Raw genomic sequence first — 20,921 nt, 5'->3', positions numbered from 1 at the left:
GAGTTCATTACCTTGAGATTCTTTTTATAATAGGTACCTATTTTAAGATCTTATACTATTAGGTATCTAAGTATTCTACAGTTCACTCTATTTTGGTCGTTTTCAAAAAAATATTTTACGTGTAAATGCATGTTTAAGAAATTACAACCTATATTCTGATTTTTAAATATTTAAAAATCAGAATATACGAGTGAGTCCAACCTTTTTATCAAAAATTAGGCAGGAGGTGCCAAAATATAAACAGAATTTTAAATATTTTTGTAAGTAGGTAAAAATGCTTTTAAGTAATATTATGTACCTATATCCACAACATTTTTCTACTCTATTAATTTCAAAATTACTATCTTTAAAGTTTGAAATGTAAGTAGGTATACACGATAGTAGGTTCATGTTGGATGTAATTTTACTAGGTACCTACCTACTGACTTAGTCTATAAAATATCTAGGTGCTAGGTATGTATAACAATAAATAATACAATTCTTTTAAAAATAACGAACACCGGAATGTACCTAGATACAATTTTGGTATGAGTAAAATAATTACCTACTAGGTATGTAGGTAGAAAGTACTACACTCTTTCCAATGAAAAAGAAAGTTAGGACCTAAGTAGGTATAAAGATTAGGTAGGTACTTCAAGTAATTTAAATTTTAAGCTTATTAAGTAATATGTCAGAAAGTACTCTTTAGTTAAATTCTAAAACATGATATGACATTTTCACTGAAGACATTTTAATCCGAAGAAGAATTAATTCGATAACTAATTAATAGGTAAGTTACAAATTGCGCTCCTTACTACTAAGCCCATAATAAGGACCTATTTCATTTTACCTACCTATAAGTTTGTACGGAAAAATTTAGCGCAGCTTTAATTTAAAAAATCTTCACTTAGGTACATTATTACTCCTAAAGATTAGATATTTGTCATAATATATACTATCAATAATAATCTTCTCGACATTTATTTATAAAAAATTATCCTAATGCATAGGATGTCACCTATAAGTTCTACAATGAGTTATTTTAAATATGTACTAAAATATTAAAGCTTGGGATATAAAATTTAAGTTCTAAATTTAAAAAACCTTTATCAAGAGGTCTATGGTCTGTCAAGTGTCAACAATAGCGATATCACGTTTCCGAATAACTTCCTTACTTACGGAACAGATGAGTTCAAAGTTGCATCTTTTAATGTGGGTACCTATTATCTTCCGAGTTAAATAAAAAAGAACTCAAGTGATACCGCTATTGTATAACGATATTGCCTCAGAAGGCTAGACATCTTGGCTGGAACAATTGTGGCCATCGATTATGCGCGGAGCGACTTCTTCATACGGCGTCACATGGGCAGAGGCCAGTTCTCGGGAGACACGTTCCGCGGCATTCAGCACACGCAAAAGGTTGAGACCAGCCAACTTCTTCAGATCGTCTATACTCCACCCATCTTCCATTAATTCGGCAAAAAGGAGTGGATAGGATGATACATCTTCCAAGCCCTGCGGTGTGCTAAAAAATACAACCATCTAGATTTTAATTACCTACAGGTTAAGTAGGTACATAATATACCTAACGTTTCTTCCTTTTAATTCTGGAAGCGACAGGTGCATAATTTCGAATAAGTCTAATCTCTGTTAGAATAAGTCTAATCTTATATGTTGATAAGTAAATATTAGGTCACCTAACATTCGCTAGGTTGCTGAATCGAATCGCAGTATATGGCCTCCTGTGTACTATAATGGCGAGCAATTAGACTCGGCGCGTAGTGTTTCTCTGCTAATGGTCAAAGTTTCATAGCATCCATGGGAGTCGAATTGAGTTTGTGATTCGTTTCTGCGACTTACTGAGCCTCATAATGAAAGTGAATTGAACTTACTAATTGATCCCATCGTAACCGGCGCCTAGTCCAACACTATCTACACCTGCGACGTCGCGTATGTGATTTATGTGTTCTGCAATCAAAAAATAATAATAATGAATAAATACCAACTGTAATTAAGTACTTCAGAAATGAGAACATTCCTAACATCAATTATCCGCGACTTCATCCGCATATATTTACGTTTTAATAAATCCGGTAAAATCCTTTTTTTATTGGGATAAAAAGTAGCAAAGTTATTTATGAAGTTCCTTGTATACGCCTGCAGTAGTCCCGTCAAAATCGGTTCAGTAAGAATTACAATATGTAATGGCGTAAAATAAAACAATTAAAAAAACACTACGGCGCGTAAATCGTATACATATTATATCTACTTGTAGCACATTCGTAGCTGTGCTACGAGGATACCCACGAACTACACATAATATTATGTTCCATTATTTAAGAAAGGTTTATTTACCTATAGCATCTTGAACTGTAGCAGTGTCTCTACACGTCAAGAAGGATGTATAAAAATTGACCATAATGAGGCCCTTGTTTGCTGCCAGTTGCCGCAAAATGCTGTCTGGGACGTTGCGAGTCACATTGCATATCGCGCGAGCTGATGAATGCGAGAAGAGGACAGGTGCTCGCGAGACAGAGAGCGCGTCACGCATGGTCCGCTCGGACACGTGTGACAAGTCCACCAACATGCCCAGCCTATTCATCTCTTTTATGACCACCTGGAAAACAAAGTGATAATTTTTCCCGCAACACAAACACATACACCACTCTTCGCACTGTGCTAGATAAGTACCTCTAATCTCTATACTTTTAATGTTGGTTACCTACATAAAGACGAGGGCCATCATTGAACTAATTTTTTAAAAAAATACATACATAATATCAAAAATTGCGAAACCGGCAGGTTCGAACCTGTGTTTTTTGGGTTCGCGCCCGAACGCTCTGACCGCTGCCACGGCATCGCTTACCTACTGCCAGTGACGAAATTTGTGATATGTATGTTCACGCAGTACTGAACCTATTTAGAAATGTCCTTAGTGTAGGTAAAAACACTACCTATCATAAAAACTATAAAAATATCATTGAAGTAAATTAGTATGTACCTACCTAGCTATAGAAGAGCTATTTCAAATAAATATCGTGTTCTATCAAGCTATCAAAATTAGTATAAACTGGACATCAAGTTGTACTCGTAACTCGTAAGCAAAAACCAGTATCAGCCCGCAAAAACTTTTGTTCAGACCCATCGAATGCAATAACTACATAAGGTACTTCGTAACTCGCACAATTCCTGTCAAACTTGCGTAAGCAGCAACAAAATATTTCACTTGACTTTACTGTTTTTAAAAAATTACAAAAAATTAATTACGTAAAAAATAAGCAGAACAGTAAAAAATATCAAAAAGCAGAACAATAGAAAAATCTCAAATTCAAAGAACAAGTTTGATATTACATATTATACTCGTAGTTCTCTCCTTAGTTAAATTAGACTATGTAGTTAAGTTAAGAATTATATTATTTATTTAAATAGAATCATAATAATAATTTACAATTCTATAAAATAAACTTAAGTCTAAATATATTAGTTAGTTGACTCGAAACTCATAAAAGAACGAAATATATATAATTTAGTACCTATTAAAATTAGTTTTGCAAAGAACTTAACATTAGTCTTTGTGAAGTTCATTAAAGGAAGTTCACTTTTTTATTCAATTTGCATGAAAGATTTTATCTTATACAAGTTGAAACTCTACAGCCATCGTATCAAAAGTTGAAAAGGCTTTTCTTTAGGCGTAAAGCAATTTAAAACGAGTACCTTAATAAGAACGCAAGTGAAGCTTTTTTGATTTTCAAGTGCCGCTTAACGCCGTTTAATTTTTAAGAAAATGTTGGCATTTATGTAAAAATATTCTAAATAGTAAATTAAGACTTTGAGAATGCAGATTAGTGGAACATGCAGCGAGTTATAACAAAAGAAAGTATGTTTCTACGGAAAGTATCGCTGTACGAAAGAAAACAAAGAACTCAAGCAGCTGGAGTTCGTACAAAGGAAAATATTGCACTGGCACAGGATGTTTATGATAATAGCGCATTCGCTCTACTCAACGTCTCGATCTTTATGATTTTCTTTTGATTACTCTCCACAATTATACCCACCCTTAATACCTTTCAGACTTTACATGCTAAGAGTGTAATGTTAACAGTAAGAAACCTTTTACTGCAACTGGGGAAAAGCTTTTTGTTCTATAGCCTCGTAAAGATATCGGTGCAAAATTGAGATTGAATGGTCTTTTTGAAAAAGTAGGTATAATATTCTATTTATTTACCGCTATTATATTACATACGTACAGCTTACCGTTGTTTTTTCAAATATCTAATAGGTATTCATTTGGATACTTATTAAAATTAATGATTTTAATTTTCATGTAAATAGTTAAAAAAATTGTTTGGTAAGTATAAGACATCTAATATTAATATCACTTAAATATATCTCGTCACGGGTGGCATCTAATTGTTGCTAAGATCATAAAATCAAAGTCACACACATAAATTACATATCGACTGTGAACTGGCAACCGATACTATCTTAATTTTTACAACTTCACATAATGGAGGAAAAACTTCTTCAGCTAAATAGTGTTCGCTAATATATATTACGAGTTATTCCAATTTTTGTTCCAAACTAGATAACTGTCTTGAATTGTGGCATTGTGGAGTACTAAATAGTGTAAAGTGAAATTCAAAAATATGAGATAGGACATGTTGCCAGTTCACAGTCGAATCATGAATGTTATGATATACAATAATATTATAGATACATACCTTGCCGAACGGCGTCAATCCTCCTCTTTGAAGAGAATCTGGCCGATCGGTTGACGCACACTCAGCCCAAGGCGTGTCACAAGTGGAAGTAAGTGTCAAGTAACGAACGCCGACTTGGTATAGTGTTCTGAGGATGCCTAGAGAGCCTCCAATGGCGTGGCCGCCCTCTACACCCACGAGTGAACAAAGCCTGTGATTTGCATGAGCCGACAATATATCTGAAACCAGTATTCCATTATAATATTTTATTAGAGCATTCGTACCGTATAAAGTGGGGAGCTATTCGCTTAGAAATATCTAAGTAAAAAGTAAAAAGTAGCCGTGTAATATCATACTAACATTATAAATGCGAATGTGTTTATTTTTGTTTGTTTGTCCTTCCTATTCGCCCTAACTTAGCAACTAATCGACTTTATTTTTAGCATAGAGACAACTGAAAGAACGGAGAGTAACATAGTCTACTTTTTATCTTGGAAAATCAAAGAGTTCTCACGGGATTTTTAAAAACCTAAATCCATGCAGACAAAGTCGTGGGCATCAGCTAGTCTAAATATATAAAAGGAAAAGCTGACTGACTGATTGACGGATCTATCAACGCACAGCACAAAGTACTGGACAGATCGGGCTGAAAGGCACGCAGATAGCTATTTAGACTTCTGCTAAGGAAGGATTTTTGAAAATCCAAAAAGAAGAGGGTAAAAGAAGGGTTTGAAATTTGTGTAGTCCACGCGGACGAAGCCGCGAGCATATGCTACAAAAATATAAATATTAAAAGCTTGAGGCGTCCGTATCGACCCCATATATCGATAAACCATTTTAAAATTTCTGAAACGGAGCCTCAAGGTTTTCATATTTATGTCTTATGTATTTATTTTTAGTACATTAAGCTTTGATTTTGTTTACTCTATCTACAAGTCTATATAAAGTTCTTTTTGTAAGCTTCACTATTGAGAGGTACAGTAGGTACCTACGTTAACAATCAAAGAAAAACACGAAGGTAGCGATGGAAAAATATTGTAATTTCAAACTAGTTATTTCGAAGCCCTCGTTTTACTGTTTAATGTGCAAAAGCATTCTGCGTTGGCAGCTTGATTTATTGTAACACTAATGACTATTCAGAAGAGAGTTAAAAAAACAATTTTGTTAGGGCTAAATTCAAGACGATAAAATTAATTCAGCTAAGATTTTTAGGAGTTAAAAGCCCTTTTATATGCTAATCTACATTTCGGAAAGATCAGTTTTTTTACCGACGCTTTAAAAACAAGATAAGAATAGGAACTGCTTTTTTCATTTCTATTTGCTATGTTATGAAAAATTTAATTACTAACTTACTATATTACTTACTGCTTTTAACGTCTTCCTAAAACGGAGGCTCAACTCAGTGTTGTTATTGTAAAAAATGTTAGGATCATCTAATTACCTAGGTACTACAAAGCAAGCTATTTGGACATGAATAATTAGAAATAATAGCTGATATCTAGACGTGGCCCTTTTTAGTTTACATTTTTAGGTCTGGAATTATTGGCAATAGAGTCCCTATATGAAAGAAATGCTTTTGAATTTTTTGAATCACGCTGAGTAAACTAATACATATAATGTACATCCTAGCTCGTAGTCCAAGCCTAAGTAAGAATGAAACGTTTTTCTGTGCAATTTGTTTTTCCATTCAATAATAGTTATAACTTATAAGTAAGTTGAAAGCAGAGTAGGAACGTATAGTTGAAGAGCAGTAAAACGAGACCAGATGAATAATGAGCCAATATCTATTACCATCAAAGAACCGACTGTGGCAGCTAATTTGTTACGTTATTCGTTATTTATGGCCTACAACAAAGGGTAGCTGGCTAAGATTAAACAAGTCGCTACACAATAACTACAAAGATTTCCTTCTTATTTTGTGGCAATAAGTAAGCCATAAGCGCTGTTTGTGTTATTGCTTAGTGTGTGCGAATTTATAGTTATTTAGGTTTTGTAAATATGTTCTTTATAACACGTTTCCGTCGTGACCTTGCCTTATATAAAACGACCCATGCCAATCGAACCCAGGTCGAAATATCAATAATTTTAATGTATTAATTGTAATTTAATGTATTAAATGAATTAATTATTGTGAAACGTATCCACTAATTATTTACCTATGAAGTAATTAGTTATACCGTATAAAATATGTAGTGAGCTACGCTAAAAAGTATTAAGGTACCTAATCGTAATTTACGCTGATGGGTGGCCTGTTACGCGCGCCATTTTCATAATTTCTATTTTCTTTTTCTGCCCATTTAGTTCGTAGCATTGATTGGCTAATTGAAGTTTGTTTTTAATAAATTATGAAATGAACGAAACATAGGTATCGTTTTTGATGTACCTAGGTACCTATTACCGGCTAAAGAAATACATTCATACCTTCTTTTGTTACTGAACAACGACTGTTCGCCTTGTTTCTAATACTAGCTGACCCGCCCTAAAGAGATATAAGTATTATGTGCCGTCCCGACTTCATTTGGAAAGATTTTTCTGACAAACCTTTCTTATAACTTAGAGCCTCACAGTTTAAGTTAGGTATAAAGTGTAACAGTCTGTTTGTCTGCTGGCTTTCCACAGCCCATATCTGTTTAACCGATTTTGACGCTATATCGAAATGGCAAATCAAAGAGTTCCCATAGGGTTTTTGAAAAGCCGAAGTTCATGTGGACAAAGTTGCGAATATCGTCTATTTGGTACAGATATAGCTTGCATCTTGGGGACGAACATAATTTAGTTAATTATATTAATGAAAATTGTATTCCTAAAACTCAAAAAGTTTGCATGGTATTTTTGAAAACGTATACCCACGCGGAAGAAGTCGTGGGCATCATAAATGAGGCTAAAGTATCTACTATGATTACGTGTAGTAGATTTTCTAACCCCCGACCCAAAAGAGGCGTATTATAAGTTTGACGTGTGTATCTGGCATCGTAGCTCCTAAACGAATGAACCGATTTTAATTTAGTTTTTTTTTGTTTGAAAGGTCGCTTGATTGAGAGTGTTCTTAGCTATAATTGAAGAAAATCGGTTCAGCCGTTTTAAAGTTATCAGCTCTTCTACTATTTCTTACAGAGGTTTTTGTATCGGGGTTTTTTAAATTTTAAGTTATGTATTATTTGCTAAATAATTTGAAATATCTTACCATCAGCAGAAGTGCAGAATGTTAGTTGTGGATGGTACTTGTCCGTGAGCCTCTGGATTAGGTCTATTTGTTCGAAGGTCAATTGCACTGCGTCCCGGTGTTGCGCATCGCAGGGCACGTATGCGGCCCAGAACTAAATTTAAACGAGTTTTTTTTTAATAACTTAATAAATAAATAAATAAACCTTTATTAATTTAACAAAACGTAGTGTATACAAGCTTTAGTGTGAGGCCATACCTCCTGATGAAGTGAAAACTGTGTTTCAGGTGTTTCATAATAGAACACTAGTCTTATAATATTCATATCCATCCTAACATTATAAATGCGAAACTGTCGGTCTCTCTATCTGTTACCCTTTCACAGTTCAACCGCTGGACTGGTCTCGACAAAGTTAGATACAGATATAGCTTTGCGTTCTGGATACATAATATTTCATTAATTATTTTTAATCAAGAAATATTACAGAATTCTCACGGCGTTTTTAATGCAAACTTAAGTTTAGGCTACTTTTAGACATGGTCCTGCGCTACCATCCCTAAAAGAAAACTTTTCATCAAATCAAATGATAAATCAGACCTTGTCATGAAACATTCATTTGATTCAATTGATGGAGCCTAGGAGTAAATTTCATTTATCTCTTTTTATCTGAAAAGATAAAATAGCAACAATATTTCACTGGCGTAATGAAAGAAAACTACTAGCTGAAAACCACAACTGTCAGTGGCAAACATGTACCTACCTATTCATTCTGCGCAAAGTTCTAAAAAACCGGCCAAGTGCGAGTCAGACTCGCGCACTGAGGGTTCCATACTCGGGTATTTTTTCCAACATTTTGCACGATAAATCAAAAACTATTATACATAAAAATAAATAAAAATCTGTTTAAGAATATACAGGTAAAGGCCCTTTCATATGATACCCCATTTGGTATAGTTATTTTACTTTGAAAATTGAAACACATTTTAATTTTTTTTTAATAATGTAACAACAAATTCGCGGTTTTCAGATTTATTCCTGTACTTGTGCTATAAGACCTACCTATCTGCCAAATTTCATGATTCTAGGTTAACGGGAAGTACCCTATAAGTTTTCTTGATAGACACGACGGACGGACGGACAGACAGACAGAGAGACAGACAGAGAGACAGACAGACAGACAGATAGACAACAAAGTGGTCCTATAAGGGTTCCGTTTTCTTTTTGAGGTACGGAACCCAAAAATATACTTGTATGCTCCACGAGTCACGAATGCACATTAGTCTACTTGAGCAAAAGCTTAGACGGCCAATAAATATAGCAATACAATGTGATGCTGAGCTACATATACATACATATACTTATAACGCCAGTAACATAATCGCACTTCTACAAAAATGAAGGGATTGTGAATATGTCACGATTTTTTACTGACCGTCTATACTTCTCCTTAACGCGGCGGTCTCCGTTTTCGTCGATACTAAAGTTTACTAAAATGGAATTAAGTTAGGAACGCATGGATCGAAAAATTTGAAATTAATATATAATATTTTTCATTATATCCCCTTGGATTTGGTCCGATTAAAACATGATTGGACAAACTTTCCTCGATAGAAAAAAAATCAGAAGTTTGGTCTAAAACCTTAGACTTTTGGGTTTTTCTCTTTAATGACAAAGCTCTTAAAGACGTAACTTTCACCATAGGTGTAAAACAATCAAATAAATAATTCGGTCCGATCATTTCACAGTAAGTGCTATATTTCAAATTATATTCTAAATTATTTGATTTCACGCTTCCTCGCTTATTCTGTTCAAATCGCGTACAGAGCGAGTACAAAGAATTTTCGACCCTATTGTTGAGTCTTATGGGCCGTAATTACGTTATCTTGTCAGTCATACCCGTCGCCTCAGCGCGGCAGGACCTGTTTCGGGTTTCATAAGCATTTTGTCATACTGTAATTGTACAGAATGCCATAGAGTAGTAAATTCAGTACTATGTTATAAAGTATTTTTATTTAGGATTTTTCTAGATTTTAAGATAAGTTTATATTGTGCATTTATTACATTAAAAAAGTAATTATTTTAAAAAGAATGCAGTAAACAGTACATTGCAGTGTAGTGAAGCTAATATTAGGTCATTATAGACCAGGACTTACAATTTGAAAATAAAAATTAATTAATCTGAGTGCTCTATCCCGGTAGCTCAAAGATCAAAAACCAAACTTGTAAAATGCATAAGTATTAGAAGATAAGATGGAAAAAAAACTTTATTGATATCAATTTAAAGGTTTTTAGGGGAAAGTACTAATTATTATGAAAATAGGATGAGAGGAGACCGCGTATAAGCAAGCGTAGTGTAGGACGTCCTCCAGCACGATGGACTGATGATATAAAGCGGCTGGCGCTCTTTAGGGAAGGCCCATGTCCAACAGTGGACATCCACGGGCTCATAATGATGATGATGATGATCATGATTATTATGAAAATGACATCCACTTTCAAGTCCGAGATGTTTATCTAAGGTGTTATAATTTTTAGTTTCTTCACTTGCTATGCAATGATATCATTTATTAGGGTTCCGTACCTCAAAAAGAAAAGCGGAACGCTTATAGGATCAATTTGCTGTCTGTTTGTCCGTCTATCTAACTGTATGTCTGTCTATCTGTCCGCCTGTCAGTCTGTTTTGTCCGTGTGTGTTGTGTCTGTCAGGAAAACCTATAGGGTACTTCCCGTTGACCTAGAATCATGAAATTTGGCAAAAACCATGAATTTATGGGTTCATTAAAAAACAATGTGTTTCAATTTTCAAAGTAAGATAACTATACCAAGTGGGGTATCATATAAAAGGGTTTTACCTGAACATTCTAAAACTGATTTTAATTTATTTTTAAGCATAATAGTTTTTGATTTATCTTGCAAAATGTCGGAAAAATACCTGAGTACGGATACGGAAACTTGGTGCGCGAGTCTGACTCGCACTTGGCTGGTTTTTTTATGTATATACGTCACTAAGTAGTCAATAATAAGTTTGACTAAAAATTGCAGTGTCATAAATGTTTTATAGATCAAAAAAATAATCATACTATTAAATATTCCTTCAACTTAGACCTTATTGTCACAGCTTAAAAGTTGAAAATGTGCAAAACAAAATTTCATACGTACTTAATACTTTTTCTCATAAAACTAGTTCAATTTACAAGAAATGAAAGATCCTATTGTGTTTGCCTTTGTCAATACAAAGGATCTTTGTGGCTTTTGTGTTCTCACTCACGTATACTAACATTAAAATATCGATGTTAAAATATTCGTTGTAAAACTTACCTTATGCAGTTATTCTTAAAGTATACATTAAATTGTTATTAGGACGAGAGTTGCTTCGTTTTGGAATGCCAAATCAGTGTATCAATTTTTCTTGTTTTGAATCGAAAGGTAAGAACAGTAATAAAATGTAACTACTGAAATCGTTTGTTCGTAGCTTTTATAGGTTCGTGAGAAGTAGTATTGTTGTATGATAATTTGGTCAATTTACAGATCAAATTTCTCAAAATCCTGTCTTAGTGCGGGTCTACGTTATATAGAGAACCAACTGCACCTTTTCAAACTTCAAAATGCCATCAGGACCAGTCCTGGCACAATTGTTAGTTAGTGGTAGTACCTTTTCACCCCCACTTTTTTCATATTACATCCGTTAGGTCAATTTTTTTCGTATAAAATGTAGCCTATGTTACCCGGATTTACACCTCATTCATCAAAATCAGCCCAGTAGTTTCGGCGCTACGGTGGAACACACAGAATCTGGATACAAACACACACACATACATATACAGACTGCTAAAATCATAACTCTTCCTTTAGGCTTTGCCGCAATGGGGTAAAAAAACAGGCTGAATTGAGAACCACCTTCTTTTTGGAAGTTGGTTAAAAATTAAAAAGGGAGCAAGCAACAGACCATTTAGACTATTTACTTTTCCAGACGTTTTAGATACTATCTCATTCAGCGTTTATGTCATCCAACTATGTAATTTGACGTCTGGCTAATGAGGTGTTCTAATCATACAAACTATTCACAATTCCAGACGTTTTGCTACTTGTGCATTCTGTTTTTATGGCGTACAGCTAAGTTGACTCTCTGCTGACTGGGTAATCTGCTTTGATGTCATCTAGCTGAATTGTCTATTGGCTTACTAGGCACTTTGCTTTCATGTCAGTCAACGTAAAATTGTCTTTTAGCGAAAAGGTAATGACCTCTTTTTCTGGATGCCTAATGATAGGCATCCAGAAAAAGAGCTCAGCTTCTGAATTAGAGAAAATAATTACTACAAATTTAAAATTTGAATCAATGGCCCGAATCTGAATATAACAAAAAAGCTATAAAATATTTTAATCTCTGTCTTGACTTTGTTCAGTATCATATAAAAACATTTCTCCAGCGCTTTGACTTTGAACCTTAACGTAAACAGTTAAGTTAGCGTATTGAATGTGTACATACCTACTTATGCTTTTTTGGAATATTTCACCTAATTAGTTAACTTTTATGGCTATTAGCTCCGAGCGGGCCGGTTTGACTGTAACCATATTGAATAAACAAAAACAAGGATTATAAACAAAACAGCTTTTTATACAACACGAAATATATTTTAATGTTATCCTGTTATGGCTGCAGGTGCATATAATCTCTTTCAGGTGTTTTTGCACGCCTAGCGCGTGTGATATTTTTTTACTGTAAACGTTTTGATAATATGAAAAAAATAGGATTTTACGATCTCGGTAATTAGTGAAATGCAATAAATAGTTACTTGTGTAATGTCCGTGCTAACTATATTTTCATTGAATTTCAGTTGAGTGTAATTTCTATAATCTCAGCATCTATAATAGCAATAAGATATAGAAAATATAAGATTTACCTATAAATGTAAGTAATTAGGAATGACAGTATTATCATTATCAATAAGTGAAAATTTCAGAAACTTGGACTTGTCCATGCTATAATCTTTTATCCATGTGAAGTATCTTCTTTCAAGGCCAAATGTAATGGTCACCACAGTAATGACCAAAACTGGCAGGTAGGGGTTTATAATGAGAACGTTAACGTAAAATAGACCTTAACCGCCTTGTTTTATAGCTCAAATTAATCCATTCATGTATAGCCAGTCAGACAGAACCAGAAATTAAAATCGGTGTAATTGAATTTAGGACCTTAAGTCAAGGTTGTTTAGGCCCATTTTAATTTAATGTTACTGTGTGTGTGTGATCTCATTCTATGAAAGTTGGTGAAATGTTAAATCTCCTACTATAATAAGCATACAGGTTGAAAAAGACACCTATTAGCATGATTGTAAATAGATCTCATTCATTATTTCTCGTTGTTGACAAAACAATAAAAGTACATTATAATATTGTTGTTTTTTTTTATCAGTGACTGTTTACTAACTAATGATAGTAACTTGGCAACAGTGTGCATTAAAATCCATACTAATATTATAAATGCGAAAGTGTGTCTGTCTGTCTGCTACGTTTTCACGGCCCAACCACTGAACCGATTTTAATGAAATTTGGTACAGACTTGGGATACATCCCGGAGAAGGACATAGGCTACTTTTTATCCCGGAAAAATGAAGAGTTCCTACGGGATTCAAAAAAACCGAAATCAACGCAGGCGAAGCCGCAGGGATCCTCTAGTAGTATATAAAACAATATTTAACTTGTACACATATTTTTTATAGATACGCAATGTTATATATTACAATAAAGTAACCCAGCGAAGTCGAATGTAATCGATTCTGATGATACCTACAGATTAATTTTTTTAAATAAATTTTTAATTATTTCATAATAAATATTTTTTATCACTATAACTTTGAATTTTAAACTTATACATAACTTGACTTTTTACTCCATCGTAAACACTGAAGTGGGGTGACGTAATGATTAAATGCAGGAGCGATGTGAAAATAATAATCTACACTGTGGCGATGCGCAACCGGTTCAGGGGCGTCTAAGAGAGATGCCGATACAATGTGTATCGCCATCTCTAGATTTGAAATTATACCTGGAATATACCGTCCCCTTAAGGGGTTTAAGATTAAGTAATACACTATTTGGTCTTTACTTTAATTACTACAATTTATAAATCATACAGGTAAATACTTTTAGCTTCGTTTTTTGGTCTGAATGGATGAAAGACATCAGATATTGTAATTCAGCACAATAGGTAAAAATCATCAAATTCACGACAAAGGCAAAAGCCAACTTATTCCATGTTTTAACTGGTAGTTGATTTAATATCATGCACGAATTGCATTCCACGCTAGCTTACGGAATACAAATGTGCATTCTTCATACGCAGTGACATGTAATAGGAAACGTGAGTTGTAGGGAGTTGGAAGGCTGTAACGATATTGTAAAGCAAAAATTATGAATTATTTGCATGAATACATAATATTTAGATGTTAAAATAACAGTTTGAATACTGAATGTTTCTATATGGGAAGTCTAATCAATGGTTTCTGTCTGTTTTAGTTGACCTAAACACGTAAAAGAAAATCTTTTTTTTAACGTTGACATTTTTGGTACCATATGCTGGGATTTAAAACCACTAGCAATAAAACTTGCAGAAGTCAGCTGGCACATGGCGCTGTCATGACAGTGTTATTTTCTGCAAGCAACAATACAATATCAGTTTTGATACTGACCTGAGCCGCGACGCGACCTTGTTTGAGACGTGGTAGATCTGTATGACTCCAGGAGCTCGTCGCCCATGGAGATATCGTACGGAGATCTTCGTCGAATCTGTTTCATTGATTGAGATATTAGTAATGTATTCTGTAAATCTGGGGCAGTAAAGTGGTAAATGGGAACCTAAATAAATATTTTCAGTATAACTTACGTTGCTATTACTATCGTAAATTCCCGATTTATGCTCGTTTATTGATCTAAAAGTATTTGACTTTAAGCAACATATTGAATTATTATCGGTATAACTAGTAGGTACTTAATATTAGTTATAATAATAGATAACAATAATATTATCAGTAAAGTTACATATTGATATACTTAATTATTATCAGTAAGTATTTGATACTTGATAATATAACTGAGGCTAATAAGCATGAAGACCTACAAACATAATTACAGTGTTGATTTCCCGCTATCAATGATTTTTATTTATGAACTGCCTACGATGAATAAAAAAACCAATTCAAAAGCTACATGTAGTGTAAACTCCCGTGACTGTGAATATCTTGAGGTTCCTTGTTTTACTACAGAACCATAAAAAGTAGGTGGTTACTTAGGGACTAGCCGAAATTGTCATCTGGACGTATAGTGCATTTCAATTTCCAAATATAGGCTTCGATCAGTGGTACAGAGAAATGTTCTTTGGCAGGTGCCTGAAATCGAGATTGCTAATATACCTCAATTCTGATCTCAAAGTACTGGTAGGTGTAAATGATTTTCCACGTATCCTTAATCAATACTTTATCATAACGTTTAAAAAAAAAATCATACAAGTGATTGCTCGTGATCGTACCTGAAATCTTTGATTTTATTGTGTAAAAACTTTCTTATGTTCCATGGTAGGTCATTGTGACCATCGACAAGCGGCGTGTCGTGCAGCAGTCTCTCCGCGAGGCGCAGTCGCTCGTGCAGCGGCGCGCCCGGCGGGGCCCGCAGCGCCAGCGGACCGGCGACGCAGGCAGTCCCCGCCACCAGCACCAAGATCGCGACACAGCACCAACGGCGGTGCCATGCCGACAAGCCTATTCAACATGAACTGTGCTAAAAGAATTTGTAATAAATAAAATTTAATAAAATACAACTGCCTATCCTGCCTAATCTGCCTACACAGATACACACGTCAAACTTAGGTATAACATCCCTCTTTTTGGGTCGGGGGTTAAAAATAGACTGCCACTTCCTATTTAAAGGCCACAAAGTTAATGTTTATATTTTTAACTTGTCGCATTGTCGCATGTCAATTAAAACCCCAATTTTGAAATTTTTCATTTAAAAACCTTGAAAGATTACTTGGCTTGAGGCCATTTTTTGTAGATAAACGTATTAAATGACTTGCTTAAAATAGTTGCTTGCTTAAAAAGATACATTACAGTGTTGTTATAAAAAGAAAATCATATTACGTTCATGGATAGTCGCTCCTATTATCGGATCCAATTATCGGAAATTGTAGCGCTCAATGTGACGATTATAGCGCTCTCGTGCCATTCATAAAAACGCTTCGATAATAACGCACCGATCGCGTATGAAACAATTACTGTGACGAAACAATTTCAATTTTACAATTATCTACACATATTATAATAAAACAGTTAGGTACTGGGCAATTCTGTACATTAAAAATATTTAAAAAAAAAACAGAGGAAGTATTGAATCGATATTGAACTCAAAACAGTATTCGTCTCTCAGTGCATGGATTTGAGTGCAATTTTGCAATTATAAGGAAAAATTGTTACTTAAGTAAATTTTTGTTTGTGTTTGCATAGACGACTCTTGTAGTTTAAAAAAATCTTTTATTTAATTTTTTATTTAGATATTATACAAAAAACACTCAAATGGAATTTAGGAGGATAAAATTTGACTAAAATAATTCCAACTAATATTATATTCAAAACGTAGAAATTGGTATCAAAACTAATCACACGTTATTGTGGTCACCGAAACGAAACTCATTAAAATATTTATTAATTATTATTAACAGTTGGGTAGACATAATTCAGCTTAAGTGTTTACGGAACCATTTAACTATTAATTTATCGTGAAACATATTAGACAGGATGTATATATCAAAATCGATTTAGGTCATTGCAATATAGTAGTCAGAAGCTTTCGGATAATCTACCGTACTTGTCAAACACAACACTACAAGTTCGGTCTGCTCCGGTGGATCGAAGTTATAGACGGGTAGCTGCTAGGGTTGTATGACTTGAAATTGAAAATTCGCCCAGAATTTATTTTTTATTTTTTATGGGCCTGCCTTACAATATATCCTGGGTTTTGGTATCTAAGACGTAGAGCTGTATTGCACTATTATTGAGTCGTAACAATAGTCACTGTTAATTCTAACGTTTCTGTGGAGTGATCTACTTGTAAGTGTACTTGAAATGTACCACTATCTGCTACTACTACCTAAGTATTTTGTGGTATGAGCCAATAAGTTTGATAACAATTTGATTAGAGTTCAAGCTCCCAAAATTACTCTGAAAGTTTGGATACCGGTCTAATCTAGCTTGTTATTTCTTCTTAGCGGAAATTATTTTCCAATCTACAAAATTCCCGTGATGTGGCAACCCTTGGTCTTGTAATATAGATTAGTACATTGAAACAGAACTTATGGTATTATGCCTCATAATAATACTCTTTTTTGTACTAGTCAATTATATCAATATCTACGTCACGGCAATGCTACGAGGTGGCTACGAGACAGCTACGTGTCTGCTACGCTATATTACTTTCTTGAAGAGTTACTTACGTGAAGAATTAGCAGTGGTGGCCGAGCTGTGGCTAGTGGTCGAAGTAGTGCCAGGTGGGAGCCACTGGGCAGGCTTGCAGGCTGCACAGGCAGGTGTCCGCGCTTGTGACCGTTCTGTGACATCTGGAGCTGGCGTTGTTCGCTTTTTGCCCTATCAAACCAATATAGGTTACGTGATTGATACTTGTGCTACAGAACGGTTATACTCATGTGCGGTTTTGCTTGGCGCGTAGGGATGCTCATGGTTAAAAATCTCAGACAGGTTAGTAACTATGTACAGTCGGGCATACACCGATCAAAATTGCTAAGTATAGCAGTGCTTCATAAATACATACATTTTAGACATTACCGGCTAGGTGATGATTCGTCGGAGATTAAGGCAACAGCAAATATTATGTATGTTAAGAATATAGCACAAAATTTCGAAAATTACGGAAGTTATGTCGATTTTCCTGAAAAGTTAATAAAACATTGATACAAAGAAGACCTTGACAGAAAGTAAAGGTTACGATTGGGGTAAGTTTTAAAGTCGACCATAAGTACCGCATCGACATCAGATAAAACCTTTATTAGTCGTTTTACGAGTATCTTGACGAAAAGTACGGTCTCTATAAAATCTAAGCGCAATCTTATAAAAGTTCTATGGACCGGCTGTGTATAGGTATGCCTACTGCCATGTAAGGATTAGGGATGCCACAGCCCCTCCAAGTTAAGAATTCTAGGAGATATTTAAGTGCCAGGCTTTGTTGGTTCACATTGAGTACCTATAGAAGTCACAAGCTCAGGATCTACTTTACAATAGTAAAACCGATTCTCTCTTTTTCCGAGGCTTTTCCCAGTAACTAGTATATATAACCCGTCTTTATATTACCACCTGCAATCCGATAATGATAACGTGACATATTTTTTGGTTACAATAATAAATTGTTATTACAAACAATAAACTGGTTTGCATTTTCCGCTAAGATATTAGGTATCGCTAGGATATTAGGTGTTAGGTTATATATGTTTTCTTTTCAGTTTGAAGCTGTAATTGGATATTTATTTTCTATATTTCATATACGAGAAGGTAACTCTAATGTCCTAGTTGCTATCGAATCATAAACATAGAAGAAGTAACTTTTTCATCGAAAAATCTGTTTGGATTCTAGTTATCACAGAGTCACTACAAATATAATTTGCTCACGGATAGGCGATTTACAACGACCTCTGAGACATAGGGGATCAAGTTCTACGTGATGTCGTAGCACTCAAATTTAAGGAACGACCTTTTTTGAATTAGTTTTTTAAAAGTTTGCTCAGGTTATAAATTTCACCTAAATTAATTTATTATTATTAATAATCTATTAAAAAATAGCTTAGTTGTTAAGAATTATTATCTAAGTTCTGTTTTTTGAAATATCAAGAAACAAAGACACAAATAAATTGGATACAGATACAGACAGTATTTTAAAGGTTTAAGTAAGTAAATAAGTAACTTACGTGTACATCATAAAAAATTGAAGGCATTCTGTTGTCATGGTGGCTGTTACAAGTGCACAGTACATGGGCATTGTGCGTGGAACTCCTCATTACTTTATCAGCTTCAACAAATGTCTGTGTATCATCCACAGCGTTGCGCGAATTTCTCGAAAGAAAAGCATTTTCATCTTGCGTCCACGACTCTGATACTCGATCTCTGAATCTATCGCTGGGAAACTCGTTACACGACAGCTGTCTTCTAATACTTCTACAACGACTTCGATTATCGAGTGTTGAAAATTTAATCAACGGCGAACTTCTAACTGCATGTTCGTCGTTATTTTCAAAGCTCCTCGGATGTGGTTTTTTTTGCGAATTGATATTTTCGTTACAACTTTGAAGTCGATCGAAACATTGATCTATGTTAGAAGAAAAGTTTTCATACGTTGTCATATTATTTTTTAGATCATCTTTTGATTGAAGACCCGAAGAAGAGAATATGCAACTTTGACTATCCAATTTTCTATGTGATTTATCTACAAGTGACAGCATAGATAGCCTTTTAAGTGAGTTCGTTGAACCGGATGCCATCTCAGCAAGTTGAAGTGCATTTTGTGGTTTTTTAATGATTGGTTCAGCTTTTACTTTTTTTAAATTAGACAACTTTCTTTTAATTTTTTGAACAAGTGTATTGGTTGGATCGTACGATATGAACTGTTTTGAAATGTAGCTCGATACTCCAATAGTCTTGCTTTTGTAGTGCTTTCTGTCTAGGCTACGGTGTGAGCCAATGGCTAGGCTACTTCGGCCCGTATCTCGTTTGATCCTTTCTATGTCATAAATGTTAAGAGTATGTCCTCGTTGCTTGAAAGAGTCGCGATAACAATTTAAGTAATTGTTTTGCCGAACATTACAATTGCATACCAAATCTAAATCTTTTTCAGATATGGGTTCGTTGATACAGTGTTGTTGTGCGGCGAGTGCCAAACAAGCTTCACAATCTACTCCGAGCAATAATTCCAGGCTGGTGTTTCTTATGAATCCATCACTGAAAGTTCGCGATCGGAAATGGGCAGCATGTTGGCTGACGTGTGATTCATACTCTGACGGGTGAGCGGGCTCCGCTCCGCTGCCAGAGCCTCCGACAGCGCTGGTCTCATCGTCCATCATGGTGGCGGCGTCACGGTTCACCTGAATGACGCGCGGTTGACGGAATACTCGGCTGTCGCTCCGAACTGAGCAACGCGATGGTGACGGAGAGGGACGCTTGAAATTGTCTACATGAATCATGGTCGCTTTTATTTCCTATGGGCTTGGTGCGTAGACATCCTATGAAAGAAAATACAATAAAAATACATATGAAAGTTAATTATGAGCAAGCACATTATAAGAGAAACCACCTAGCATATTTCACCCTAACAATGTTCCTACAAATGAAGGACTTGTTTACTAACCACAAACTGACGTCAGTGAACTGCGGATTCTGTATGGATTAGTCCGAAAACAATTTAGTAGATGCATTGTGATATTTTCACGCAGCTTCGAATAAAAACGCGCATTACAGAATTTTGGTTTGCTTGTCCAACTAACAACACAAGCTAACGCTGAATAGAACGAAGATGGACGAAGAGGTTCCTTGTACAAATATATTATGACTCATCAAAGATATTTAGTTAGAAAATTTGAAGTGATATTGAAAATAATTTTCTTTCCATTTTTTTTAAGGATGTAGACATTTGTAGCAATAGAAATATACTTATTTTATTTAATTTGTATTATGTTTGTTTAAAATATAATATTACTAGCCGATGCCCGCGACTTCGCCCGCGTGGATTTAGGTTTTTCGAAATCCCGTGGGAACTCTTTGATTTTCCGGGATAAAAAGTAGCCTATGTGCTAATCCAGGATATTATATAACTCCGTTCCAAATTTCAGCCAAATCTGTTGAGTAGTTTTTGCGTGAAGGAGTAACAAACATACACATACACACAAACTTTCGCCTTTATAATATTAGTGTGATTTGTAACTTAAAATAAAATAAATGGTGAAAGTCAAAGGTGAAGCTCAGCTAATTTTGTAAAATAAATTTCTTTCAGCTTCCCTAAACAGTGAGTAAGGTGGAATTTTAAAGAGCTTT

General features: G+C 34.7%; 1 protein-coding gene across 1 annotated transcript in view; it reads right to left on the bottom strand.

The window, feature by feature from the left end:
- Positions 1 to 256: 256 nt before the first annotated feature.
- LOC123871033 overlaps positions 257 to 20,921 on the bottom strand; it is a 28,966-nt gene continuing 8,301 nt past the window's right edge. The window contains exons 2-10 of the mRNA XM_045914616.1: positions 18,806 to 20,113; positions 17,324 to 17,474; positions 15,368 to 15,596; positions 14,532 to 14,628; positions 7,864 to 7,996; positions 4,701 to 4,918; positions 2,335 to 2,596; positions 1,872 to 1,947; positions 257 to 1,504 (exon numbers count right to left, since the gene is read on the bottom strand). Of these exons, the coding sequence (XP_045770572.1) occupies positions 1,273 to 1,504; positions 1,872 to 1,947; positions 2,335 to 2,596; positions 4,701 to 4,918; positions 7,864 to 7,996; positions 14,532 to 14,628; positions 15,368 to 15,596; positions 17,324 to 17,474; positions 18,806 to 20,074 (2,667 nt within the window). The 5' untranslated portion in view covers positions 20,075 to 20,113 and the 3' untranslated portion in view covers positions 257 to 1,272. The remainder of the gene's footprint in view (positions 1,505 to 1,871; positions 1,948 to 2,334; positions 2,597 to 4,700; positions 4,919 to 7,863; positions 7,997 to 14,531; positions 14,629 to 15,367; positions 15,597 to 17,323; positions 17,475 to 18,805; positions 20,114 to 20,921) is intronic.

Source organism: Maniola jurtina, chromosome 1, assembly GCF_905333055.1.
Source record: "Maniola jurtina chromosome 1, ilManJurt1.1, whole genome shotgun sequence".
Classification (NCBI taxonomy): Eukaryota; Metazoa; Arthropoda; class Insecta; order Lepidoptera; family Nymphalidae; genus Maniola; species Maniola jurtina.
Note: the sequence above shows the minus strand (reverse complement) of the source record. Positions and strands in the feature narration are given on the sequence as shown.